Here is a 24,542-nt window from a genome sequence, read left to right as displayed (position 1 = left end):
AATAATAAAAAAATATTAAAAATAATTAATTAAAAAACAGCGCCCTCCTCCTCGATTCTCATAGGTTGCACTTAAGCAGGCCCCAAAAATCGGGAAAATAGTGTTTATTTCTTGGAAATAATGTTGTTTTTAGCTTTTTTTGTTGTTGTAAGTTATAGTTGTTGTAGTGGTTGTTGTTTTAGTTGTTGTTGTAGTTTTTGTTGTTGTAGTTTTTGGTTGTTGTAATTTTTTGTTGTTGTAATTTTTTTTGTTGTAATTTTTTTTGTAATTTTTTTTGTTGTAATTTTTTTTTGGAATTTTTTTTTTTTAATATTTTTTTTTTTTTAATTTTTTTTTTTAATATTTTTTTTTTTTAATATTTTTTTTGGCTCCCCCCTAAGTAAGCTTTCCTCTCTGGTGCCTCTTCTCTAGTTAGACTGTTATCGATCGCGATAACAGTCAGCTGTTGCGATCCATCACTAATGTAGCAACAAGTATCGCAGCTGTTGCCGTTGTGGAGGGAGAATTGATCTTTATTTCAACTTTTGTGCTTCCCCGCAATTAAAGAGATGGCCGGATCGAACCTTTTAAATCAAATAGACAGCATCGATACCAGCGATCTTCTGTTTGTGGAAAGAGATCTCAACTTTGCCCAAAAGGTAGTACTCTTAGTTCTTCCAAGAATCCATGATTCATTTATTTATGTGTTTATTCCAGATCAGTCTTTGTTTCCTTCTATACGGTGATGAGCACTCGAGCGCCACGTACATTCTACAAAAGCTGTTGGCTTTGGCTCCAGTAGCTTGGCAGCCAACTGATCTAGTCCTGCAATATGCAAAATCCCGCCCAGATACCTGGCGGAGACATCTCGTGGAGGGGCTGTGCATTATCGGTGCCCGGCAGGTACTCCGCCGTTTGGGCCTCCGCTGGTCGGAGCTCCGTCTGCACTATCTGCCCCACATCGGTGGACTGACCCTGCACATACACCCGCTACTGAAGAGTCTCTACACGATTTGCGAACAAATGACGCTGGTGCAGAGCGGACGACTAGTCCTGGACGTGGGCGAGAAGGTGGCGCGCCAGCAGAAGGGCTCTGGCGATCCAATGCACTTCAATGATCCCGCTTACCTGGAAATATATATGCTGGACTGGCTGACGAGGAAATCGATCAAGTTGGGCGACATCAATACCAACGGAAGCGATGTCCAGCTGCTGATCGAGCACCTCAAGTTCAATGATCTGCAGGAGCAGGCCAAACTCCTGATAGACACGATCAACAGCAATGCCAGGGATGAGCCTGCACCCCCTCGGACCGCCAGTCCACCACCGATAACCGTAAAGCGGGAAACCCTGACCGACAGCCACAGAGATTACGCATCCACATATACTTCAGTGCCACGAAACGGTGTTCAGCTGAGCCGGGATAGCGCCGGCATCTGTCTGATCATCAACCAGAGGGAATTCCACCGAAATGTTGACGATAATCTTAAGGTAAGTAGGTCTGTAGAAGAATCTATCCCCCATTTATATTTTATTCGCTGCAGAAATACCTATCTCCCAAACCACTGGCGCCACGACTGGGCACGGATGTGGACGAGCAGTCTCTGAACAAGGTCTTCTCCGCAATGGGCTACAAGGTGGAGTCGCACCACAACATCGATCACATGGAAATGGTACATCTAATGCGCAATGCTACAAGGAGATCCCTGCTCAACGATTCGATAGTGGTGTGTATCTTAAGTCACGGCTTCGAGGGAGCTGTCTATGGAGCGAATAGCATTGCCCTGAGCATTCCAGAAATCGAGAATGTCCTGTGCAGCGAGGCGAACGTGTACGACAAGCACAAGCTGCTGATAATCCAGGCGTGCCAGGACAATAATCGAAGACAGCAAGGATTGCCGGTAAGTTGGATGTGTTTACCTCTGACCATTACCTCTGAAACTTATCCCTAACCATTCTTTAGTTCAAGTTAGATGCCACCACCAGTGAACCGGGCCAGCGGAAGCATATGGTGCGAGTGATGCCTGTATCAGGATTTCCAGCTCTGCGGCATACCCATACGGGCAGCTGGTTCATCCAGTGCCTGTGCGAGGCTCTCGTTCAACATTCCGACAGGTGAGTTTCCATTTGAATTCCATTTTAATAAAATATATTAATATTAAGTTATCTTTAGCAAGCACTTTGTAGACATTCTGACAATCGTCACCGATGAAGTGGACAAAAAACGTGGCGATAACAACGAAAAGATGCTCCTTAGCACCAACATATGCTTGGTGCAGAACTTTTACTTGCCGCCAAGGATTCAGACGACGGGGGATTAGTGCAATTCACCTAAATCTAAACTCTAAACTCGTTTTTGGTTTATGATCTTGGGACCGACCATTTGTCGTAACAGTTTTATTTTGTTTTGATTACATCGCTATAGATATTTTAATTATCTACGAGCTATCTAACAGCTTATGATATACAATTAAAATTAATTAATAGAAGTATGGTGGTAAATCGTATGATTTTTTCAGGTCCTCTTTCTAATTATTATCTTCCTCCTCGCTCTCTTCATCCTCCACTTCCTCCTCTTCTTCTAAGTCCTCGTCCACCTCTTCCTCCTCCTCGCCTTCCTCCTCTACCTCATTATCATCATTCTCCTCATCCTCCTCCGCCTGATCCTCCTCGGCCTCGTTCTCGCTCTCATCCTCCTCCATCTGATTCTGCCCATCTAGGCCCACCTCGTCGTCTTCATCTTCTTCTTCTTGAGCCTGTAATATGACTGCTTTTTGGGCCTTCTTCAACTGCTTTGTTAAGTCCTTCTCCAGCTTCCTTTTCTCTTTTCCAGACATCTTCTTCAGCTGCTCATAGGCCTCAATATCTAACTCTCCTTCCACCACTAAAGTGGCCTTCTTAGTTTTCTTCGACTTCTTCTTTTCGGGTTCCTCTCCCTCCTCATCGACATCCATTTCTTCTACCTCCTCCGGCTCTTCGTCACCATCCTCTTCCTCTTCATTCGCATTTTTTGGAGGCTTCTGGGCCACGATCTTGATCTTCTCCAGGAGCTGAGCACGCTTTTCGCCCCCCTGGGTCAGAATCTTTTGGAGTAGCTCCAACTCTTTGGCACTGTACTTGTCCGACTCCTCCAGCTGAGTGACATATCGGACCAAGTGCTGCTCGAATTCTTTGGCATCGTCGGAACCCTCATCCTGGAGGGCCCCCTCCAGACGACGGAATTGTCCGGCGAAAAGCTTGAGAATCTGTGCGCGACGCAGACTACGGGTTTTGTCTAGATCCAAGTGGGATACTAGAAGCACTGCCAGCGGTGCTACGCCAGCCCATTGCCCAGCTTGGAACAGAGCCTCGAAACTGCCCAGGGACAGGATGGTGTTGCGGTTGGCCACCCACAGATCCAATAGCTTCACTAGCTGCGGCCACACAGCGCTCTTCTTGGGGTCTTCATTCATAGATCCCTGATTGACCAAATAGGCGAAGCACTTATCGCGCCAGGCGGTGATCTCAGCCTTGGATTTGCGGCTGGTCTGCTGCTTGTTCTTCTCGTTGTCATCGTCATCTGTCTTCTCGCCGGTGGTCAGCAGCTGCTCAATGGCCTCCAGAATTGGTGACTTGTCGGGATTCGATTCAAAATTAATATTCTTTGCCAGCACTTTCTTCAATAACTTCAAGCTGGCTTCTTGTATTGGCTGGTGCTTCGAATGGAGGACGCTGTAGCGGAACACCTGGAAAGCGCAAAGCAGTACATCCAGGATCACACCCTGTGTCGGTTTGTGGGTGGTGAAAAGATCAAGCAAGTCCAAAGCACGGATACGGAAGTGCATAAGACTGGTGATATCGATGCGTTCGGATTTGGTGGGCCCCTGCTTGGCCTGGGCCTTGGCGGATTTGGGTTTGTAAAGCTGGAAGGAGCGTTCCAGAGCGGCATTCAGGCGCTGGCCTTGGGCCTCGTCTACATCATTCCAATCAACGCTGCTGCCGTCATCGTCGACTTGGCCGTCACCCTCAAGAGCTAGACGCACGCTCTCACGGATTTGAGCCAAGTAGGTCTCGTCACCATCTTCATCGCTATCCTTATCATCTGCTTCCTGATCCTCTCCATCTTCATCTTCCGAGCTAGAATTCTCGTCGTCGCTTTCTTCATCATAGCTGTCGTCGTCTTCATCATTCTTGGAGAGAGGATTTTTGTTCATGTTAAGAACTTCTAAGATCTGCTCCAGGTTGTTATTCCTTAGCTGAGGAATCACAGAGGAGACAATCAAGTTGACGAACTCGCGCCAGAAGTGGCCAGTTTGCAGGAGCATCTGCAAAAGGGCATCAGTAAGGACATCCTGCCACTCGGGCTTATCTTCGGACGCATCATCGGGCGAATCAGGCTTAAATGGGAATAAGGTAAGAGAGATTAGCTGAAAATACTAACCAATAGCATCGATACTAACCTTTTCCTCGACTTTACCCAAGGCGTTCTTGCGGCAGATGATCAGATCATCCAACACGATGAATGGCAAAGTGCTTTTAGTGCATAATGCTATGGCTACAAAATAGATTAAAGCCTCGAAGCTCTGGGCCACATCGTCAGATTCGTCACTGGGCTCTTTCAGCAGCTTCTCCACCTCCGGCCAGGCCTTCAGGAGAGCCTTATCACGCGGATGGAGCAACTTGTTCTCGGCGTTGTCCTTCGCCAGCTGCTTGTTCAGGTAGACAAAGTTCTTGCGGAGTAACTGGACCAGTGCCGGCAGACCCGGGCACTTGTGGAGCAAGCAGTTCAAGAAGATCTCCTCGCAGCGCGCCGAGCACTGGCGGCTAAAGAGGCTGGCCTCGCTGGCCAAGCACGGCTCCAGGCTGCCGTCTAAATGAAACAGAGCGGCTACCATCAATTGACGCAGCTGTTTGTTGCGCCACTTGCTCTCCTTTTCGGCCAGCTCACTGTTCTGGAGTATGAAGTGCAACTGATTGAGACAATGAGTTCCGATCGACTTGTCCTCGTCACTCAAATTGGTAAGTTTCGTCTGATAGAACTCGAACAGAGTCTTAAGGCTCTCGACGCCCAGACAGGCAATGACTTGGTGACTGAAACGAGGCAAGCTAATCACCCAGTCCAATTGGATCTTCTCGGCCAGGAATTTCTGGAGCAACTGCAGCTTTGTCTCTTCCTTTTTCAGGTGCTGCTCGAATGCAATCAGAAGAATTCCCTCGAACTTCAGGACAATATCGCGTAGTTCCTGTTGCGACGGTTTCTTCACATGACTTTTGTCCGACTTGACACTAGATAGCTCCTGGATCAGAAACTGAATTGTGGTCGGAGTGAACAGATCCAGAATTGGTTGCTCGTCCTCGTTGTCATAGTTTAGGATGATGTGGCCCAGAACCTGTATGATACAGGCCTTGGCAGAGTTGAACTTAATCGGCTGCTTGGCATCCACAAACTGCTGCCAAGCGGAGAGCACCTCCTGCCCGCCGGATGCTATGAATCTGGCCAAGCGCGAGTAGACACCATCACTGTGGATAGTGGAGCCGGCGATATAGAGTTCGAAGAGCTCTGCATATTGAGGCTCATTGGTCCAGAGACTAACGAGGAGTTGTTCGCGTACCAGAATCGATGGGTATTCCAGGTGTACGGACAGCAAAATATCACAGGTATTAACCTTGAGACCACTGAGAGGCTTGTTCAAGGGTCTCTGGAGCAAGGGCCAGACATGCTCCATGAAAAGTTTGTCAGGAAGCTGGATGACGAAGCAACTTTTTCAAATATTTGACAAAAAAAAATATGAAAAAAACTTGAAACTCACCGTTTTGAACGAATCTGCTATTATGTCGGAGCACATAAGCACCAAATACTCACGGCCCTTCAGCTGGGACACCAGAATCTCGTAAACAGCAGCCACCAACTTGGGATCTGGCTCTTCTACAAACTGCGGCGTTTGCAAAATGGAATAAGCCGTGACCATCTGTCCCACGGCCGCCAGTGTGTCCTCCTTGCCTTTTTGCTGACTACCCACAGCCAGATCTTTCCTCATGGTGGCAAGGACTTCCAAAGCATCGATTCCGGGCACGGAACTCAAAATGCAATGAATATAACTGGCGGCCAGAGACACCGCCTGGATATCATCGGCGCCCGTGGATCGAACGAAGCGCTTGAGCACATAGGCACAAGTAGCAGTACGCTGCGGTATATTTGTATCATCGCGCAACAAAACGATCAAAGAATTGATAATCTTTTGCGACAATGGAGTCTTCTGCATCTTCTTGAAGACACCGAACACCGCTTTGTTGATGTCTGATAGCTTCATGGGGTTGGTGGGTGTATTCTCCTTCTCATCTGACGGTAGGTCCTCGCCAGAGAGTTTGCCAATCTTCGACGGCGTCTCCGATTCAACATCGCTTAGGGATTTCCCGGATTTTGGACGTTTACGATCTGGCTTACCTTTTGTGTTTTCTTGGTCATCGCCAAGGTTTACTTTAACCTTCATATTGATATTTTGTTTAAGTCACAATTAAAATAAAACTATTCAGTTAATATTTATTTTTCAGTTAATTTTTCTTTTTTTTCAGCTTTTTTTTTTTCTCTTCGATGCGAACGTGTGCCCCGACTCGAATCAAATGAAGCACGTTGTTCTAGCAGCGTGCCGCTTAGAGATGTTCACTCTGACATTTCTCTGACTTGGCCTACTATGTTCGATTATTTATCGATAGTTTTTGTTTTTTTATTAAAATTTAAAATACATTTATTTTGGCTTACTTCAGTGGATTTCTATTTAGAAATGAACTAAGATTGAATTCAGAAATTAACTTTAACTTTTTAATGAACAGTAATAGGTATAAACAGGAAATATTCTTAGAAAGTCAGGTGGCTTTTCAAATTTCGCGGGCAACGTGCATTCGATTAGAGATTATGTTGGTGCACTTATCCCGACCCAGCATTAAAGGATTTTCATCTAGTATTGCCAAAAAATAAATAAAAAATGCCAAGTCACTCTCATTTTTCACTTTTCTGCTAAGTCATTCTCCGAAAAAATCTTCCATGTCCAAAAATGTCCTTCCAAAAATGCCAAGTCACTCTCATTTTTCACTTTTATGCAAAGTCATTCTCCGAAAAAGTCTTCCATGTCTTTAATTTTTTTTTACAAATTTTTAAATCTAAATATTTTTTGGGTTCTCAAGATACAGTCAATAACATTTAAAAATTTTAGTTATTCATTCTCTTTTATTATTAGAAAACTTATCCCGAATTTGGTGTATTTATCCCAAACCAAAAATAAATAAAAAATGCACTCATTATATTTTCTGAACACACCTTGTATGTCTTTTATTTTTTATTACAAAATCTAAATATTTGTTGGGTTCTCAAGATACATTCAATAATATTTAAAATTTGTGGTTATTCATTCTCTTGTATTTCTACATCCTTCACTAGAAATGCCTAAATAAATGCTTCAAATCCGCTAAACGAATTTTGAAATCTGGTTCTTGGACCAGGACTTGGACCATTGGACTGAAGGCAGTCAGATTCATGATACACTGTCTGAGTATATGCCCTATTTGATACATTGTATATATAATATGTATAGAGTATATAACATTTAGAGGTTTATAAGATATTTGCAGCTAGCCAAATATATTATTTTGGCAGTCAGATGAGCATGTCTATGTATGTGCGTTTATATAAATATTGGTAATCTTGAAACAAAAATCTTATACAACATAATAACTAAGACTTATTAATAACAAAACAAGCAAAGTTTTGAAAAAAGTATTTAAGATGCTCACTTTCTTAAAAAGAACAATGATTAAGTGAAAAGCTTTATAAAGGTGTAAGTAATTCAAGACAGTCTTCTGTCAAGTGAGCATCTAGAGATTCTTAATGAGAATCTATCAGGTTCGATCGTATGGCCCAAAGAATTCGGCCTGGCTCGGATCTCACGCCGACCACCGCAGTTTTTGGAGCTCAATCTGGCCCTCCAGGGTCTTGGCCAAGTAAATGACCAGCAGCTGGACGAGGGCGATTCCCAGAGCAACAGCGGCAATTAAGTACAGATTTCTTTCGGCCCAGACGCGTACAATCTCAATGCAGCCACTGGTCCAGATGCGTTTCCTTGCCTCCGGAACGGGTGCCTCCTGGACGCCATAGCCACACATGATGTTCACCAGGCCCGATGAGATGTCGGTGGCATTGATGCAGCAACTGTAGGGCACACCGCACTTCTCCACCGACGGCGACGAGCAGTTGAAATACTCATTCTTGCTCCAGTCTTGGTAGCCAGCATTGCTCAGGCCGCAGCACTTGAACTCCTGTTGGGCAAAGTCGATAAAGTTCTGCAAATCTGGATCGTCACGATACGAGTGGATGATCTTGTCGGCAAACTTTTTCTCCAGGAAGGTGTTCATGTATTGCGGAAACACAAAGCAGATGATGGCTGGACAGATGCGAGATGAACGAAAGAGAAAGTTGAAGAGTAAATGGGTAAGAAAATGAATAACGCCAGTGACTCACCGATGGCCATTTCCATGAGGAAGAAGAGCAGCAAACAGAATGAGTAAAACTTTAATAGTCAGGTGTTCTCCCTCAGTGCACCCAAACAGCCGGACAGGCTCACCACGAAGATGACGATTCCGGTTATAATCATCACCAGGGAAATGTTAAAGATGACATCATAGATGGTCTCCAAACGTACCCAGCCGTTGGCTTCCTCCCACTTGTCCTTAAACGCATACACGCCGATACCCAGGAGTAATCCGCCGAAGAGCCAGAAGATGAAGTTCAGCAGGAAGATCATGTACTTGACACAGACGCTCACGTATGTGAAGTTATGGAGAGGATGCATCTCGTGCAGTTCTATTCCGCTATAGCCACGGCTTCCTATCACGACGCCGCTACCGCCTCCTCCTTGATACCTGTAGTTACTCATCTCCGGCTGGAATCCTTTGGTCAGTTTCAGGATGGCTTCTTGGTCTTGTTGTTGTTGTTGTTGTACTTTACTTAAAGTTTAAGTTTCAAGTTTTTAGATTTGATTTTTTAAGTGAGAAAGCAGGCTTTGACTTGACAACTTTTAAATTTCACGAAACAAAGATAAAATGTGTAAATATTTACGGTCTAGTGTTGGAAAATGAAAATCGCAGTGTGACCAGCCGACGAAATCGTCGGGGTTTTTCTAAGACTATCTGATTTTGGGGGGAACTCAACACTGAACTACAAGCTTTTTAAAAATAAGCTTTAAATAGCGACAAAATTATTAAATATATGTTATTCTTAATTCAAGTATTTAATTAATAAATCTTAAATATATAAAAAATAATTGTCTTTAGATATTTCTTTATTTTCTGACCATTTATTACTGATCCACCCCTGAGGATCTCCACTATCTCCATCAGAAGATCCCCATTAGTTTGCTGGCCAGTGTCCAATTCTTCCGCTATCATCCAGAAGCGACAAGCTCTAAACAAGTCGATTAAACTGCCCGGCAATATCATTTCGGGGCTGACCTTTGAGCCGGTACAACGTCTGGACGGATCCGCTCTATATAACGTTAATGAATCAGCCCCACCACAGTCGATAGGGGGAGCATCAAATAGCCGGCAAGGAGAGCAGTGCGGATAGCTGGCAGTGGTAGTTGGACTCCAATTGTCGGATAAGGAATCGATAAGCAATCAGTTGATACCGGCAGTGGCAATCGCACCAAAAAAACCTACAGCAACAAGCCTATTTAATTGCCATTGGCGATTTCAGTTGCATTTCATCGACGCCATGAACTTTCTGCTGCGCTTCATAATCTTCTGCATGGATCCCCTGGGCCTGGCCAGGAGATTCTTCATCCGGCCGGGCCTCAATCTGGCCTGGAACGTGTACGACCGAGTGCGTAGCAAGGCGGACGAAAAGGTGGGCACTGTAAGGGAGCTGGTGCTCCGGCTGGGACTCATCGCCTTTGCAGTGGTGCTCATCATCTGGCTGGCGGTGTTTATGTATGCCGCCTTCTACTATGTCTACATGCCGGCTATTTCCCACACCCGTCCAGTTCACATGCAGTTCAAGTGAGTATCCTCTAAAAGGTATCCCTATAGCTCCTTTGAAATCCTTGTAATCTCTTGTAGAACTTGTTTGGAGACCAGTACACCCTGTACCTTTCCCCATGCCCATGTTTCGCTGACCAAGAAGCAACAGCTGCTGATGGTGGGTCAGGCCTACAAGGTTATCGTCAACATTGATATGCCAGAATCGCCCCAGAACCTGGAGTTGGGCATGTTCATGGTCTGTGCCGAGATGCGTGACTATGACTCCATGCTGCGTGGTCACTCCTGCCGCTCGGCCATGATGCGCTACCGCTCCCCCCTTATCAGGATGATCTCTACGTGGGCCCTGAGTCCACTGTATGTGCTTGGATGGAAGGAGGAATTCCAGCAGGTGCCGGTGGAGATATTTTCGAGATATCTGGAGGAGCGCCAGCACCCGATTACGGATGTCTATGTGGAGATCCAGTCACAGAAGATCCAGTTCTATACGGTGACCCTGCATATAGTGGCCGATTTTACCGGTTTGCGATACATTATGTTCAACTGGCCCGTCCTGTCGGCCATAGTGGGTATGTTGGTGACGAGAGCGACCGCCTGGAGAACTGCTAATCCTTTTTCCATCTTCCAGCCATTAGCACCAATCTGTTCTTTATACTGGTCATCTTTCTGCTCAGCTGGTACCACTGGTCCGACGCCAGCTGGCTGCACAGCCTGCAAATCAAGTACAACCGGCTCACGGACACGCTGCACTCCTCCGCCACCGCTGCCGCCGGCAGCGTGATCCTCACCGGCCGTCGCAGGAAGATCAAGAGCAGCAGCAGTAGCAGCAGCCTGCACGACGACCTGGACGATCTGGGCGTGGTGTCTGCCTATGCCTCGGACGCTGACAAGTCCGATATCGTTGACGTGAGCGGTGGTCATGTCGATCCTCTGGCCGATTCCGATGCCGATGATCTGCTGGTGGCCAAGTCCGATACCGAAAAGTCCAAGGATCAGGACTCACTGCGGCGTCGTCACCCGAAAAAGAAGACCACCGCAGATCATTGACAAGTAGAATCTAGCTAAGATGATCCGGATCAGGATCATATATTACCACCGAAGACAGCCGATTCAGTCCACCGCCCATGTGACGCTTGAGCCAAAGACTAAATAGGTTATATTCCAGATACAGATATTCGTAGGAGGCGTAGGTTAGTTATTCCGGCTGCCATCTGAAGTATTTCGGTTATATATATCCACGTATATAGCCATAGTCCCATACTATACAGGAGAAGGAGCTTTAAAAAAAGGAGATATAAGCAGGGCTTTCTTGAGAGCAGGGCTTTCTTCTATAAGAAATTTACGCTTTTTAAGGCATTATGACATTATTTTTATATTTTAAATATAAATACTGAACACATAAATTTTATAAAGTTTGAAAATGAAGTTGAAAGTCTTATAATCACCAGTTTGTAGGATAAGATAACCCCCACACACTAATGGAACCTTTGGGAATATTTAAAAGTAATCAGAACCCCTCAGATTGTGTAAAAAAATATCCTATTTTAAGATTTGATTAAAAATTTGCTAAGATTTTATTAAAAACATAACATTAACCGTAAAATTTTAATTGAAATCTAAACCTACACGTCGACCTCATCCCTTTCCTTGCGTTGCCTCCTCCAGTTGAAGATATTACGACGCTTTCGAAGATCCGGCCCCTGGGGCTGGTCATCATCTTCCTTGGGTGGAGGATGCTTCTCTGCCTTACTCTTGTTCTCCTTCCCATCATTATCGAATAGCAACAAGGCCAGCAGCTCCAGCTGGACGTTGAGAATCTTTCCCATTTTGATCATCTTCTCACCCTTGTCCATGTACTTGGTTTTCTGCAGGAAGATCGGCTCCTTTTCCACGATACTGAATCCAGAACGCTGCCTGGCAGCCATGTATCGTTTCCGGTCCATTTCGTCCAGCTTACGTCGGATATTCTCGGAGACGGTGCGGTTGTTGCGGACGTAGTGCTTCCGGAAAAAGGGCAGATTCTGGAGGATGGTGAACATGCGGGGAAACTCCACATGGAGGAACTGTATGAAGTTGATGCACTGCTCCTTCTCGCCCGAGTCCCGCATCGCCTTGGCCGTGCTGAAGTAGTCGTTGATGAGGGACACGAAGACGTTGATGAGGAGGACGGCGATGACGAAGGCCAGGATGCCGTACAGGACGATGCCGAGAACCTCGCCGCCGTAGAAGAGCTCCGATGGCTTCACCTGGCTGCTGAATCCGAACGTGAAGCACATGCACATCACCAGGCTCTTGATGAAGCTGTGAAAGTTACCGCTATTGTTACCATTGATGGTGACCACGGCGAAGCAGTATCCGATGAGGAAGACCACTATCACCATGAAGGTGCTGGCCACGGCGGACCAGGCCAGGTACAGGGTCTGGGTGAAGAGCTGGAACACACTGGAGAACTGCAACACCCGCCACAGTCGCAGCGTCGTGATGCAGATCAGGAATCCCACCGTTATCGTCGTCAACTGATGCATCCTCGAGGGCCGCCGGAAGTCTATGAACTCCATCTTACTGGCCCCGGCCACCTGCTGCATCATGCCCTTGACGAGAGCCTCGCGGAGCACCACCAGCACCACCACCAGGAGATTCAACAGGAATATCCCAAGATCCAGCTTGTTCCAGATGATCTTCAGGAGATAGGGCTCGTACCAGAGCTTAATGGCCAGCATCTGGGAGAACTGGATGAGCACCACAATGTAGACCAGCAGGGCCATGAGGCCGGTGTAGGGCATCTGATCCACCTCCTCCACCAGCTTCGTGCTCTCCACATCCACGTGGGGCAGAATGCCACCGAACGGGGTCTTCTCCACGCGCAGGGTGCAGATGCTGAAGAGATTCGCGTCCACGTTGTACAGGGTGAAGTCTATAAAGACCGCGGTGGTGTTCAGGGTAAGCCAGTTGTACTCCGTGAGGTAGTCCAGGACCTAAAACGAGAACGGATTAATCCTCAAAGATCAATCCTTTTGTAGGCTTTCCCAGGGATACCTTTATACTATTCGCCTGACTCCGGGCCAGCAAGCTGACATATCCGATGAGTTCCGGATAGTTGTTGAGAAAACCATGGTGCATGAAGTTCATGAGCAGCCCATCGATGAACTCGAAGCTGACGGTAATCGGAATCCAGGGCTCATAGATCCTCCAGTACTTGTCGGCATAGTGGAGTTTCCGGTACGGCAGCTGCCAGTCCGGCATGTAGTACATCTCCGAGAATCGGGGCGCATCCCAGCCATGACGCGGATCCACCACTCGCACCTGCCGCAACCGGATCACGCCCATGAGCACCGTTTGCTCGGAATGCACCCAACTGGAGCCCATGCTGGAGTTCTTATTGAAGGCCGCCACCAAGGTGGCTTCGATGAAGTCGAACAACTGGTTCATGTGATAGATCTCCTTGAGGCCGTAGTAATCGGTGTGGTTGTAATAGAACAGGTCGTTGATGATCCGGGTGTTGTGGTAGAGGGTCTCGTCCCGGGTGACCATCACCAGGGCCATCAGGCAGAGGAAGTACTGTCCGTAGATCAGCAAATCGGCGGCAATCAGCTTGTAGCGCTCGTTGAGGGCCCAGTTGCGGTACTGCGAGGTTATCACCAGGTTCCGCCTCTCCATGTTGAGACGCATCTTCAGGTACTCCCGCCTGTCGTACTCCTCTTCGTCGTCCTTTCCAATGGGGCTCGGCAAGTAAATCTTTCGCGGCCAGAAGGCCCTGTCTATGGAGAGGACTACGAACTTCAATGGATCTCCGATGATGTACTGGAAAAGCAGCACTATCACCATGCTCGCCAGCATCGTCTTGAACTTGACCTCCTCGTGCTTGTAGCCAGAATAGATCCCGATCAGGACCATGCAGCCCACCATTATCCCCACCGTGGTAAGGAACAAGGCGATGTACGCCCTTTGTAACTTTTTTTTCGTCATTATTCCGGAATATCTGTATACTTCTACTTTTGGAGTTTATAGAATCTATAATATAGATGTCTGAAAGGAGAGTAAAGCAAGGGTAGCTATTCTGAGATTCGATCTAAACATTATTCGGTTTAATCCTGGATAGATAATCCATCGGAAAAGGAGAAAAATATCGATTGAACCTTTTATTCGGAGGCTTTAATGCAGATCCAGGGATCCCATCAAGAAAAATGGACAAAAAATCTGAAAAATATTTTGCATCAGGATTTTGATGCAGAATGACGGAAAATCCATCTAGAAATCGTTTAAGGTATTCCGCTTGAGAATCGGAGCAGAATTGGGGAAGATATAGACATCCAACTGGGCCATATGCGCCAAAACCCCATTTTCAAGAGACCCATCAGGAAAAATGGACAAAAAATCGAAAAAATATTTTGCATCAGGATTTTGATGCAGAATGACGGGAAATCCATCCAGGAATCGATTAAGGTATTCCGCTTGAGAATCGGAGCAGAATTGTGGAAGATATAGACATCCATCTGGACCATATGGGGCAAAACCCCATTTCCAAGGGGACCCATCAGGAAAAATGGACAAAAAATAGAAAAAATATTTTGCATCAGGATTTTGACGGGAATGACGGGAAATCGATCCAGAAATCGTTTAAGGTATTCCGATTGAGAATCGGAGCAGAATTGTGGAAGATATATACATCCAACTGGGCCATATGGGCCAAAACCCCATTTCCAAAAAAGTCATTCTGCATCAAAATCCGATATCGGAAAATAATATCGAAAATAATAATAATAATAATAATATAAATATCGGAAAATTATTTTGCATCAGGATTTTGATGCAGAATGACTTTTAAAGATGGTATGAAAATTAAGCAGGATATAGATCTTTTAATGGAGTTTTATAATAGTAAAATAGTAGCCTGGGATATCTAGTGGGCTTTCAAAAAGGATATGTCAAACAAGTAGGACTTGAATACTTACATCTTCTCCAGTTCGAATCCCAGTAGGAAGTACATAAGTAAGAGCAAAATTATTAAATTGTACAATATTTTTTTTTTGTTATTATATTTATTTTATTTTTTCTTTTAATTTTTAGGGATTACAAACAACCACTATATATTTTTGCTGTGGGTCTGAGTCGGTAACTATTCTTTTAATTAATTAATCTTTATTTTTTACTATATTTATATTATATCTATATATATCTATACTATATTCACCTGATCACCTGACTGTTTATTGAAGGATAATGGATAAGAAGAAGAATCAAGGAAAGAAGACTCCCGGAAACAGTTTCCGAAGCCTACATACGGAGGAGACTGTGCGCCGATTTGAGCATGTCCGCAGCAAGGTGGGATTATATATTGCGAATCTGCCACCACCCCGTATCCTATCCAACTCGAACCGATCCGGCCGCCAGGGTTACTTGGAGATGATGTCCAAGATAGAGGAAACTCAAGCTGAGACCAGTGGCTGCTCCACTTCCGGTGCTGCTGCTGCTATGGCTGCTGCCGTCGCCCAGGCAAAGATGCAGGTGAAAGTCCAGGTGAGTATATCCATCTGAGTAGTCCATCTCCATCTGACCAATCCCTCACCTCTTGTAGAAAGCAACTCAAACAATTATATCGGTAGACTCCTCCAAGTCCCCTGCAGGAAAGATTGTAATCTTAAAAGACGACATGGAAACACAGGCTCCACAAGTGATACAACCAAAACAAGCCAACAAAGCCCCTAATCCCGTCCAGCCACCCAAGGCGGAGTGCGATGATGATGACATGTCAGACACTTCCTCTGAAGGCTCCAATGACGATGATCCTAACAACTTGCATGACGTGCTGCTATTGCCGGTCGAGTTCTTGTTCCTTTAATTTATTCTTATATTTCTATTAGTTACAAACATTTTGGCCCCCCCAAGCTTCGTTGAGCTTTAAAATTTTTAAATTTACAAAAAAAATTATAAAAGTTACATAAAACGCATTCAAGTAAGAAATTCTTTTTTCGTTCAATAAATATAAATTATAGATTACAGAAAAAATATTTTATTTTTATTAAAAATTTTAAGTGAATATAAATTCTTGTTTTAATTTGAAATCGAAAAGTAACGGAAATCTTTGGTATTTGGCAGAGAAACCATCTACGGTAACACTGCGGCTGACGAATCGCTGTTGCATGCAGTACGGTCCCACTGGCCGACAACAAAATAAAAAAATCCAATTTGCGAAACGATTTTTATTTCGAATATCCCGAATATGACGACACCTAGCTAAAAACAAGTGGTAGTATTATTAATTAAACGCATCGGCGATCCAAAACGAATCGAACGACAGAGCTTGGGAAGCGGAGAACGGCGAGGGATAGCCCTGGAGAGGTGGAGGAGTGGAGGAGGAAGAGCTATGACGATGACCGCCTCGGACAAGTACACGTACCAGCGGACGGTGCTCTGCCTGGCCCGCGTTTTGGCCGGGATACAGCCCACACCATGGGAGAAGGTAAACAGCCAAGCCACATGTGACATCCCGGATATCCGGGGTGGAAATTGCCATGGAAATCGACTTTTCACTGCCCACACTGACCTTGAAATGCGACCACAAAACAGACATGCGTGTGGCGGCGGTGGGGTGGCGAAAAGGGAACTGCGAAAACAGACACAAATAAGCCAGGACAGATGTGTCATCCATGGAATAACTGACATCATTTCTTGATCCTCCAGGTGCAGACCCTATTCCGATATTGCCCGCAGGAGAATGCGGCCGGAGTCTTTTGCCTGGACACTAGGGCGCAGGATGCAGTGATAGCCCTGGGCATATACTTCCTGGAAGGTGGCTGCCAGCACGAGGGACAGATCGTGCCCTATCTGCTCCGCCTGGCCAAGTGTTTGCCCAAGGCGGTCTGGATCGATGATGCCCGGAGCAGCAAGATCGAACGTAAGTAGCTCTATAAGTTACTCGATTCACACTTAACTCCCTTTCTGTTTCCTTTCAGGAGTTCGGATTCCCTCGGCGGAGAAGTTCAGCTTCTGCCTGAACACCCTGCTGTCGGATATCGCAGCGAAATGCCCGGAATCCCGCGAGGAGATCATCCTGAACCAGGTGGAGACGTTGGGCGCCCTGGCCAATATTGTGAAATCTAGTCGGGACAGCAGCTCGGCTCCACCGCCGATCATCCTGTGCAAGGCGACGGTGCCGCTGCTCTTCGGTTTGGCCCGCTCCATGGGCCGCTATGCCGGCAACGATCCGCCGCTGCTGTGCCGCATATTCCCGCCGGAACTGCTGCCCATCCAACGTGGCAGCAGTCGAGACGGTTCTGGGTCGAGTAGCAGTGCCAGTGGCACCTGTGGCGGCTCCTTCAGCAGCAGCGAGCGCCTGGCCACGCACCAGTTTCGACCGATCATACCGCGCTCCATGTCCGGCAGCCTGGCCCAGGCCCAGAACGTAGATGATCCGAGGTTGCGGTATCCCAGCAAGCACAAGCCCTCGCTGCATAGCTACTTCTCCGTGCCGTACGATCCGCGGACCCATTTCTTCACCCGCTACGGCTCCAGCTTCAACCAGTTCCCGAACATGCGTGTTTGCGAATCACCGACGAAGGGCGGCCCACGTCCCCTGTACCGTGTGCCGCCGTTTCCCATCCAACACCTGCAGACGATATTCGCCGTTTCGAAGAAGCTCCTCACCAAGGACACGCTGGAGCACCTGGACGAGCAGGCCAGCGACATCTTCTCGCTGCACCAGATCAAGGGCTACTGCTACAAGAGTTTCTCGGAAACGCTGAACCTCGTCTTGGTCACCCTGCTGCGAGAGCTGTTGCAGCACCAAGTGGACCTGCCCACGCCCTTCACCAAGGATGTGCAGGAGTTTGTGAAGCGTCTGTTCCTCAACGGGCAGACGGAGCTGCAGAACAAGCAGCAGGATCAGGAGCGCGAACGGCGGGAGGAGAACGGCATCGCTGTGGTGAACAAGTACAAGGTCAACGTGATGGCGAATGCGGCCTGTGTGGACCTCCTCGTTTGGGCCATACGGGATGAGACGGGTAAGCGTTGATCCTTGGGCCACCACCACATCCTCACCGGATCTCTCAAAGCTACTACAACGGCAAAGCAAAAGCAAAAAGCAAAAGCAGCAGCTCCGATAAAGAAAGAGAGAGAAGGGGGATCGGGTTTTCCAATCGGAAAGAGAAGGAGGATAGTTGAGGGACTTCCAACTGGAAAGGATACTCCAAATGGAAAACCATATGCCTCCTTCTTTCTCTTTCTTGATCGTCACTTTCTTGATTTATTTCCTTAATTTTTAATTTAGTTTCTTATAGTTTTTAGTTTTGAGTTTTTTTTTAATTATTTTATTTTTTTTTTTGGCCGGAACCCGGAACGTTGTTCGTTCGTTCAGTTGATGTCGACTATAATGTGCCATCCCTGCAGAATGGCTTGCAATTTTTATTGAAGAAAGGTCAAGAGCAGAGTTGTATTTTTTAATTCGTCCTTATCCCCCCCCCCCACACCCTCCACCCACTTGATTGGTCGCCTCTAAGGGTTAACCACATTCAAAAAAAATTGTAAAAATATTTCAGATTGGAGTACTGTGGTTGATTCTTTCTCTAAAAAAAAAAAAATACTTTTGATTTTTGTGGTTATTATTATTATTATTATTATTATTATTATTATTATTATTATTATTATAATTGTATTGTTATATTTGCCTGGCCTACGTTCGCTGCATGCTGCAACAGATATTCCTCCTGCTCTCCCCCCCAGTTCGTTCCCAGTTCGCTGAATGATACACCTCCGATCTGGATCCTCCACAAAAGATCTCACTAACTAATCCAACTCTATCTATCAAATCCCCCCAAAAACAGAGGCGGACAAGCTGTGCGGACGACTGTCACAGAAGCTCAACCTGGTGCTGAGCCACAAGATCGTGATGGATCACATGCCGCTGCTGATGGTCTGCCTGGAGGGACTGGGCAAGCTGGCCCAGAAGTTTCCCAACATAGCCGGCACCTCGATCTCGTACCTGCGCGACTTCCTCGTCGATCCCAGTCCCATACTCGGCAAGCTGCACGCCCACGCCATGCAAACGCTCGCCCAGCAGAAGAAGGAGAAGGAGCTGACCCCATTCAAGATCGTGGTCCAGCACTCGGATTCGCGAGCCGTGGTGGACATCTTCGGGGAGAACCAGAAGCTGCCGTCGACGGGCCGAAGTGGTCAGGCGGCCTTCGAGGCACTGCGGGATGCCGCCATTGAGAATCTATCGATTGCCCTGAGGGCAGCCCACACCCTGGATCAGTTCTGTGTCCCGGCACTGGTGGCCAATGTATCCAATCGTCTGTTTACGGCTGAAAAGTCCGAGAGGTAGTGTAATCCTACCATCTATAGAGATCCAGTGCTAACCTTCTATAATCCGCAGCGAATCGAACCTGGTCAGCCTGAACATCATCGTGATGCTGGGCCATGTGGCTGTGGCGCTGAAGGACACCTCCAAGACCACCCAGAACATCCTGCAGTTCTTCATTCAGCGCTTCTGCAAAGTACCCTCGGAACAGAACGCCTTGATCGTGGACCAGCTCGGCTGCATGATCATCTCGCAGTGCGAGACCCATGTCTTTGACGAGATCATGAAGATGTTCTCGCGCGTCACCGTGCAGTCGGCCTCGTTGGCCTACACCTCCGATCCGGAGCACCGAAAGCAATTCCATCATGTCTCGGATGCGGTGGTGAATGCCCTGGGCAATATCGCTGCCAACATACAGGGGGATTCGGAGATGCTGGAATTGCTGGGTAAGCTGCTGGAGCTGTTCGTACAGATCGGTTTGGATGGCGAGCGCAGCTACGACAATACTCCGGGCGCCCAGAAGGCCAGCTCCCGGGCTGGTAATCTGGGCATGCTAATACCGGTGATTGCGGTACTGGTGCGCCGCCTCCCACCGATCAAGAATCCCCGCCAGCGGCTGCACAAGCTCTTCAAGGTAATGCCTCTATGAGTTTCTAGTTGAGGGTTCTTATCACCTTGTTTGGCCTTGCAGGACTTTTGGGCCTATTGCGTGGTGATGGGCTTCACAAATGCCCGCCTGTGGCCAGCGGATTGGTACCAGGGTGTCCAGCAGATCGCAGCCAAGTCGCCGCTGCTGATCTCCCAGACGGCCCACAAGTCGGACATGCGGGAGCTCAACTATACGCTGGCCATCAAAAGTGACTCGGTGAACGAGCTGCGCAGCCAGATCCTCGTCCTGCTGGAGCACTCCACGGACAACGTGGCCACCGCCATAAACAAGCTGACCTTCGCCCAGTGCACCTACCTCCTAAGCGTCTACTGGCTGGAGATGCTGCGCGTGGAGAACGCGGACGAGCCTAGTCTGGAGCCCATCATGAGCTATCTCTGCGACACGGCGCTCCAACGGGACAAGACCGGCATCTGGCAGTGTGTCAAGTGGTGAGTTTTCCGATCCTCTCAGAGTCCTTGTGGGTTCCACTGACCAGTTCCCTTTATAGTGTTGCCGATCAGGTCTTTGAAAAGTTCCGGAACGTTCTGTACGCCCACGACGAGATACGCGAGAAGGTGCTGGAGTCGCAGGCCACCCTACTGCTGGTCTACTTCAACCACATCCACAAGCCCATCCAGGTGGTGGCCGATCAGTACTTGTCCTTCTTGGTGGATCGCTTCCCGCACTTGTTGTGGAATCGCCGCGTGCTCTGGTGCATGCTCGACATCCTCCAGCTGCTGGCCTACTCCCTCAGCCTGGATCCCAACGAGGAGACGCCCACCTTGCGGGTGGTGTCCACGCCGTACACCCTACAGCTGATGGACTCGCTGCCGGCGCGAGAGCTGCGCCTGAAGGACTTTGCCGACCGCTGCCAGGGCATTGTGAACGAGGCGATGAAGTGGGCGCCGCGCTCCACCAGGTCGCATCTGCAGGAGTATCCCAACCAGATCCCCACGCCGGTGCTGGCGCATCACAGCGGCCTGGCGCTGGCCTTCGATTCGGTGGTGAGCAGTAGTGCCCTCCACCCGGGAACGCTGAGCAAGCGGCCCAGTTGCGTCAACTCGGATACGCCGCGGTTCGTGTCGGTGCTGTGCCTGCGGAGCAAGTACGCCGGCGAGATCAGCGGCCTGCTGTCGGTGCTGAGCGAGAAGGACAAGGCCGGGCTGGCGGAGCGACTGGTCAGCGATGTGTGGGAGGCGTGTGCCGAGAAGAGTGACGCCCGACATCGGGGCGCTCTGTGGCGGGCCACCGCCTACCTCATTATCTGCTCGGAGATCGACCGGAAACTGCTCCACGCGGTGGCCAGCTCGCAGCTGGAGCTCTTCACCGAATCGGCGATGGAAACGGCCGTGGAGTGCTGGCAGTGGGTGCTGACGGCGCGACAGGATCTGGAGCTGTGCTTCATCCAGGAGATGGTCAGCGCCTGGCAGACCACGTTCGAGAAGCGGATGGGCCTGTTCGCCTGGGAGACGGAGGTCACCAATCCCCTGGCCGCCTACGAGGGCTGCAAGCTGGTCAGCAAGCCGATCCTGATCACCCCGCACCTGATCTGGCTGCAGCTCCTCTCCGAGATGGTGGACACGGCCAAGTACTGCAACCGGGACAAGGTGGAGATGTTCTGCCTCCTCCTCCACCGTTGCCTGCCCATCCTGAAGAGCAGCAGGCAGAACCGACAGGTCTCCACCGTGGGCTGTCGCTTCAAGCTCCTCCAGTGCGGCCTGTCGCTGCTCCAGGGCAACACCATACCCAAGTCCCTGGCCAGGAACATCCTGCGGGAGCGCATCTACTCCAACGCCCTGGACTACTTCTGCGGCCCGCCAACGTGCCCGAACCAGAGCCGGGAACAGCTCCTGGAGGACATCCTGATCCTGCTCAAGTCCTGGCAGACGATGCGCAGCGAGAAGAAGCATCTGGTGACCTCCGAGGTGGGCGACTATGACCTGACGAACGCCTCGGTGAGCTCCACCCAAATGCTGGCCGTTAAGACGAACCCGGAGACGGCCTCCCTGATCAGTGGCGGTGGCATTATTACGGACTACACCCGGTCGATGAGCGCCAGCGGCAATGTGGTGGGCGTGGGCATGGCCGGCGGTGGGAGCAGCAGCGGCTGGTACAACACCATTCCCCACTCCACCTCCACCCTCTCCAAGCGATCGAATCGCTCCAAGCGGCTGCAGTACCAGAAGGACTCCTACGACAAGGACTACATGAAGAAGCGCAACCTCATCCTGGAGCTGCTGGCCGTGGAGCTGGAGTTCCTCATCACCTGGTATAATCCCAACAGTCTGCCGGATCTGGTAGTGCCGGGTGAGTTACGATTCCCTTATCTTGCTTGCATTTTGTGACCCAATCCCTTGCAGGCGAGGAACAGATCACGGAGTGGCGTAACCGGCCGTACAAGCCCAACGTTTGGCGGGACTACGCCCGCCTGGCCTGGTGCTACAATCCCTCGCTGGCCGTTTTCCTGCCGCAGCGCATCAAGAACGCCGAGATCATCGACGAGGAGGTGTCCCGCCTGGTCTGCTCCGATCCCATTGCCGTCTGTCACATTCCCGAAGCGCTGAAGTACCTGTGCACCACCAAGAACCTGCTCCAGGAGAGCCCCGATCTGGTCTACATCCTCTCCTGGTCGCCGGTAACGCCCATCCAGGCCCTGGCCTACTTTTCGCGTCAGTATCCATCGCATCCGCTGACGGCGCAGTACGCGGTGAAGACCCTGTCCTCCTATCCGGCGGAATCGGTGCTGCCGTACATCCCACAACTGGTGCAGGCCCTCCGGCACGACACCATGGGCTATGTGGTGGAGTTCATCAAGAACATCTCGCGCCGATCACAGATCGTGGCCCACCAACTGATCTGGAACATGCAGACGAACATGTACATGGACGAGGACCAGCAGCACCGCGATCCCAACCTGTACGAGGCCCTGGACCAGCTGTCCCAAAGTATTATCGCCTCCTTCTCGGGGGCGGCCAAGAGGTTCTACGAGCGGGAGTTCGACTTCTTTGGCAAGATCACGGCGGTATCGGGCGAGATACGCTCCTTCCCCAAGGGCATTGAGCGGAAGAACGCCTGCCTGGCGGCACTGAGCCGGATCAAGGTGCAAGGCGGTTGCTATCTTCCCTCGAATCCGGAGGCCATGGTCCTGGACATCGACTACAGCAGTGGCACGCCCATGCAGAGTGCCGCCAAGGCGCCGTACTTGGCCCGTTTCCGGGTCTACAGGTGCGGCATCAACGAGCTAGAGACGAGAGCCATGGAGGTGTCCAATAACCCGGTAAGGATTCAACTCATTCTTCTTTATTTCTTGCCTTTCCTAATCCTAGATTCCATTACAGAACTCCCAGGAAGATGCCAAGATGACGCTGGGAGTGGAATCGTGGCAGGCGGCCATCTTCAAGGTGGGCGACGATGTGCGACAGGATATGCTGGCCCTGCAGGTCATCACCATTTTCAAAAACATCTTCCAGCAAGTGGGATTGGATCTGTTCCTGTTCCCCTACCGTGTGGTGGCCACCGCTCCCGGGGTAAGTCCCTGCATCCAAATTAGAAAGTGGAGTCTATAGGAGTCTATATCCTTGATTCCAGTGCGGCGTCATCGAGTGTGTGCCAAATGCCAAGTCCCGCGACCAGCTGGGCCGGCAAACGGACAGCGGCTTGTCCGAGTATTTCCAGCACCAGTACGGCGATGAGAGCTCCAAGGAATTCCAAGCGGCCCGGGCCAACTTTGTCAAGTCGATGGCCGCCTACTCGCTGATTGGATATCTGCTCCAGATCAAGGATCGTCACAACGGCAACATTATGATCGACAAGGATGGCCACATCATACACATAGGTGAGTAAGGGGTTGGTGGTGGTGGTGGTGCCCTTAAATCATACAATATCTGACCTAATCCTCGATAGATTTCGGCTTCATGTTCGAGTCATCGCCGGGCGGTAATATCGGCTTCGAGCCGGACATGAAGCTCACCGACGAAATGGTGATGATCATGGGCGGCAAAATGGACTCGCCGGCCTTCAAATGGTTCTGTGAACTGTGCGTCCAGGCCTTCCTGGCGGTGCGACCCTATCAAGATGCTATTGTCTCTTTAGTATCCTTGATGCTCGACACGGGATTACCCTGTTTCCGGGGTCAGACGATCAATTTGCTGAAACAGCGATTTGTGGCAACCAAAAATAATAAGGAAGCGGCCGCCCATATGCTGGCTGTTATCCGGAACTCGTATCAGAACTTCCGCACGCGTACCTACGATATGATCCAGTACTACCAGAATCAGATACCCTACTAAACTTCCTAACTAAATACAGAAACCAGAAAACCAGACACAGAAACAGATACAGGCGCCTCTTGTTCGTTGTTGTTGGCCAAAAAAAAAAAGAAACACCAAGATCCAAAACTTCAGACATTATATATATATATATCCTTCCCGCTACCCTAACCGTATTATTGTTTTCAACTATCCTTTGTCGGTATTTATCAGTGTGTGTTTTTTCATCGTTTGTTTTTTTCGTACTTATAAGATGTTGAACTTTTTCCAAGATTTTACGACGCATACATACGTTATAAAATATTTATAAATATTAAATGAATTATAGGGCAATATGTTATACCAA

At 48.7% G+C, this 24,542-nt stretch overlaps 7 protein-coding genes across 7 annotated transcripts; 4 read left to right on the top strand and 3 right to left on the bottom strand.

The window, feature by feature from the left end:
* The first annotated feature begins 428 nt into the window (after window positions 1-428).
* On the top strand, window positions 429-2,300 carry Dredd (Caspase-8 Dredd). The gene is made up of 5 exons (XM_017239606.3): window positions 429-638; window positions 697-1,470; window positions 1,524-1,880; window positions 1,943-2,094; window positions 2,153-2,300. Exons 1-5 carry the CDS (start codon window positions 549-551, stop codon window positions 2,298-2,300), a joined length of 1,521 nt encoding a protein of 506 aa, XP_017095095.2. The 5' UTR covers window positions 429-548.
* A 33-nt stretch (window positions 2,301-2,333) lies between these two features.
* On the bottom strand, window positions 2,334-6,573 carry Mybbp1A (MYB binding protein 1a). The gene is made up of 3 exons (XM_017239605.3): window positions 5,769-6,573; window positions 4,419-5,702; window positions 2,334-4,355 (listed from the first exon to the last, which is right to left on the bottom strand). The coding sequence occupies exons 1-3, from the start codon at window positions 6,447-6,449 to the stop codon at window positions 2,508-2,510; spliced, it is 3,813 nt and encodes a 1,270-aa protein (XP_017095094.2). The 5' UTR covers window positions 6,450-6,573; the 3' UTR covers window positions 2,334-2,507.
* Window positions 6,574-7,285: 712 nt separating this feature from the next.
* Window positions 7,286-9,102, bottom strand: Tsp3A (Tetraspanin 3A). Its single transcript, XM_017239506.3, is given in 2 exon segments — window positions 7,286-8,393; window positions 8,471-9,102. Coding segments are annotated over 2 exon segments (912 nt in total). The 5' UTR covers window positions 8,886-9,102; the 3' UTR covers window positions 7,286-7,896.
* On the top strand, window positions 9,088-11,512 carry Seipin (lipid droplet biogenesis associated protein seipin). The gene is made up of 3 exons (XM_017239644.3): window positions 9,088-10,005; window positions 10,066-10,553; window positions 10,613-11,512. The coding sequence occupies exons 1-3, from the start codon at window positions 9,722-9,724 to the stop codon at window positions 11,029-11,031; spliced, it is 1,191 nt and encodes a 396-aa protein (XP_017095133.2). The 5' UTR covers window positions 9,088-9,721; the 3' UTR covers window positions 11,032-11,512.
* Window positions 11,513-11,546: 34 nt separating this feature from the next.
* brv3 (brivido-3) lies at window positions 11,547-14,025 on the bottom strand. The gene is made up of 2 exons (XM_017239643.3): window positions 13,021-14,025; window positions 11,547-12,959 (listed from the first exon to the last, which is right to left on the bottom strand). The coding sequence occupies exons 1-2, from the start codon at window positions 13,948-13,950 to the stop codon at window positions 11,607-11,609; spliced, it is 2,283 nt and encodes a 760-aa protein (XP_017095132.2). The 5' UTR covers window positions 13,951-14,025; the 3' UTR covers window positions 11,547-11,606.
* An 859-nt stretch (window positions 14,026-14,884) lies between these two features.
* Window positions 14,885-15,945, top strand: LOC108124032 (uncharacterized). Its single transcript, XM_017239513.3, has 4 exons — window positions 14,885-14,973; window positions 15,052-15,096; window positions 15,201-15,501; window positions 15,560-15,945. Exons 3-4 carry the CDS (start codon window positions 15,205-15,207, stop codon window positions 15,821-15,823), a joined length of 561 nt encoding a protein of 186 aa, XP_017095002.2. The 5' UTR covers window positions 14,885-14,973; window positions 15,052-15,096; window positions 15,201-15,204; the 3' UTR covers window positions 15,824-15,945.
* A 169-nt stretch (window positions 15,946-16,114) lies between these two features.
* Window positions 16,115-24,350, top strand: Pi4KIIIalpha (phosphatidylinositol 4-kinase III alpha). The gene is made up of 11 exons (XM_017239600.3): window positions 16,115-16,444; window positions 16,666-16,879; window positions 16,938-17,984; window positions 18,804-19,299; window positions 19,355-19,913; window positions 19,971-20,377; window positions 20,437-22,235; window positions 22,289-23,205; window positions 23,267-23,455; window positions 23,517-23,763; window positions 23,832-24,350. The coding sequence occupies exons 1-11, from the start codon at window positions 16,349-16,351 to the stop codon at window positions 24,215-24,217; spliced, it is 6,357 nt and encodes a 2,118-aa protein (XP_017095089.3). The 5' UTR covers window positions 16,115-16,348; the 3' UTR covers window positions 24,218-24,350.
* Window positions 24,351-24,542: the final 192 nt, after the last annotated feature.

This window comes from Drosophila bipectinata, chromosome XL, assembly GCF_030179905.1.
Source record: "Drosophila bipectinata strain 14024-0381.07 chromosome XL, DbipHiC1v2, whole genome shotgun sequence".
Taxonomy (NCBI): Eukaryota; Metazoa; Arthropoda; class Insecta; order Diptera; family Drosophilidae; genus Drosophila; species Drosophila bipectinata.
This window is presented reverse-complemented; position numbering and strand designations above follow the sequence as displayed.